This window comes from Pinus tabuliformis, chromosome 6 (genome assembly GCF_031772625.1).
Source record: "Pinus tabuliformis cultivar Carrire ecotype Pingquan chromosome 6, CPIR1, whole genome shotgun sequence".
NCBI classification, from domain to species: Eukaryota; Viridiplantae; Streptophyta; class Pinopsida; order Pinales; family Pinaceae; genus Pinus; species Pinus tabuliformis.
Genome location: NC_142292.1, coordinates 751,065,229 through 751,067,567, shown reverse-complemented (window position 1 = coordinate 751,067,567; position 2,339 = coordinate 751,065,229). Strand labels below are relative to the sequence as shown.

Genomic DNA, 2,339 nt, shown 5'->3' with positions numbered 1-2,339 from the left:
AAGACAAACTTCGAAACATTAGGATGCAAAAAAATGATACCATTCCATAATATCTCTCCAAATTCACTCAAGTTTGAGATGAGCTTGGAGGGGTTGGGGTGAATGTAGCAAAAGATTATATGGTGATCCGAGCTCTTCTAGGCCTTCAAAAATTCCGGCACAGCTACTAAGATTCTATGAATGGAAGGGAAAAATTACCAAATTGGGAACGATTGTGGTCCGATTTGGTTCAAGAAGAGTTCAAGAGAAATTCCAGAGATGGAGTATTATCCAGAGCAGAGGATGAAGAGAAATTTTCCTTTGTTTGGAAGGGGGAGAAGGGGAAAGGAAAGAAGGCCCAAAGAAAACCTAAATCCAACCAAAATAATGGCAAGAAGAAAGACTTGAGCAAGATAAAATGTTTCCACTGCCACGAATACGGGCACTATGCAACAAAATGTTTGCACAAGAATTCTAACAAGAAGCCTTTAGGAGGAGTACGAGGTAAAATACTGGCTTAACAATTCGAATTAAACTTCACCCTAATACCATGCATGACCAACACTATTATGGGGATTATGTGGTACCTTGATTTCGGTGCCTCATTCCATATGACAGGGTTGAAGGAATTATTCAGTAACCTAGAGGAGAAGGATATCCATATGCATATTGAATTAGGGGATGATGGGAGGTACAATGCTACAAGAATTGGTATTGTCAACTTTGATAGGGAGAAAGCCTCCCCTCTTCGCCTCAAAGATGTTATGTTTGTACCTCGGCTGAAGAAGAACATGTTCTTTGTAGTAGTATTGGAGGATAAAGGCTATGGTGTTATTTTCAATAAAGGGAAAGCTTTTCTGAGACACATAGCTACTGGGAAAGTGAAACAAATTGTAGTTGCAGTGAAGAACCTATACAAAATTGAGGTGGGAGATTGTGTTGCAATGAGAAACAACGCATAAAAAGTGTAAAGCAGAGGTGTTGGAGAACTTTGGCACAAGAGATTGGGTCATCTACAACATGGTGCCTTAAAAATCATGCAGTAATCTACCACCAGTCTCCCTAAAGGTTCCCTTGAGCAACAGAATGTCCGCAAGGATTGCACATTGGGGAAATATGTCAAAGCCACCTTCCATAGACAAGATAGAAGAGTAGATGCAATCTTGGAGCGAGTACACGCTGATGTTTGTGGACCCTTTTCTACAACCTCCAGAACAAAACATAAGTACTATGTAATTTTTATTGATGATTTCTCTAGAAAATGTTGGTTCTTATTCATGAGAAAAAGGATGAGAGTGTTGTCCCTTAAGAAACCAATTTCCTAGCTGTGTAGAAATTGTGCTTAAGACCTTAATGTTTATAATTGTTGTCACTTGTTTGTCACTTAATTGTATGTTATATTCTCAAATGAAGGACCTAAAAGACTTGGTTTTAAAACACTAAATACTTAGGTGACATGAAAATCTCAGAATTCCATTTCATTGTTGAACATAAATGATGAATGAAAAAGGCTTGAAGAATTCATAGACAATATGCTATTTTACACAGAATCTACTATATGTGACACTTGGAGAAGTTAAAGATAATATGGTGTCTTACACAGAAACTACTATCTATAACTTAGAAGAATTGCAGAGGTAGGAACTTCAAGTATAGGAGCACTCTTTTAAGGGATTTTAACTTCATTTACATAAGCAAATAAAGACCTGCAACTTCATTACCATACTTAAAGGAAGAAAACATTTGATGACACATAACAGAGAAGTCACAAAATCATACCCAACAATGTATGGAAAACTTCTGATTCTTTCATTAATCAATAGTTGTATCAGGAATATAGTGGCCTACTCTCTAGGTTCTCCAAAGTTAGAACCATTTCTTTGTAATTTTTCCTCTTCTTATACATTATGAGATAGTTGGTAATCACCAAAACTGTCAAACTACTTAAACCATCTCCTAACTGTCTGAAGTAAAAATTATTACAAAATATTACATAGAGGGTAAAAGACACCTCATTCTCAAGAAAATAAAATAACAGGAAGTAACAGAAATTAGAAGGTGATGGTTGTTCATTGTTCGAATCTGTGGCTTGAGTATGTGGTCTGAGTGTTATTCTGCAAGTTATAACCCTGTAGACGTCCTGATGATAGTTAGATTGTTTTAACACAACAAACTGCAACTTTACAAGAACTTCGTGCATGGACTTGGGCCCACGTATGTAACGGAAATATTCTGATTGGCTAAAACATAAAGAAACCCTTATGGCCCACATATATATCAGGAGTTCTTTGATTGGTAGAAACACTAAGAAACCCGACCAATCAACTTTCCTTTGGAGTTTTAGTCATCTGCCTCTAACT

At 36.8% G+C, this 2,339-nt stretch overlaps 1 protein-coding gene across 1 annotated transcript; it reads left to right on the top strand.

Annotated features, from left to right (window-relative positions):
- The first annotated feature begins 548 nt into the window (after positions 1-548).
- LOC149260910 (uncharacterized) lies at positions 549-941 on the top strand. The gene has a single exon (XM_089461482.1). The coding sequence runs from the start codon at positions 549-551 to the stop codon at positions 939-941; it is 393 nt and encodes a 130-aa protein (XP_089317608.1).
- The last annotated feature ends 1,398 nt before the right edge of the window (positions 942-2,339 follow it).

Excerpts from the sequence above, each read along its gene's own strand:
- LOC149260910 (XM_089461482.1), top strand. The coding sequence starts at position 549 with ATGGGGATTATGTGGTACCTTGATTTCGGTGCCTCATTCCATATGACA.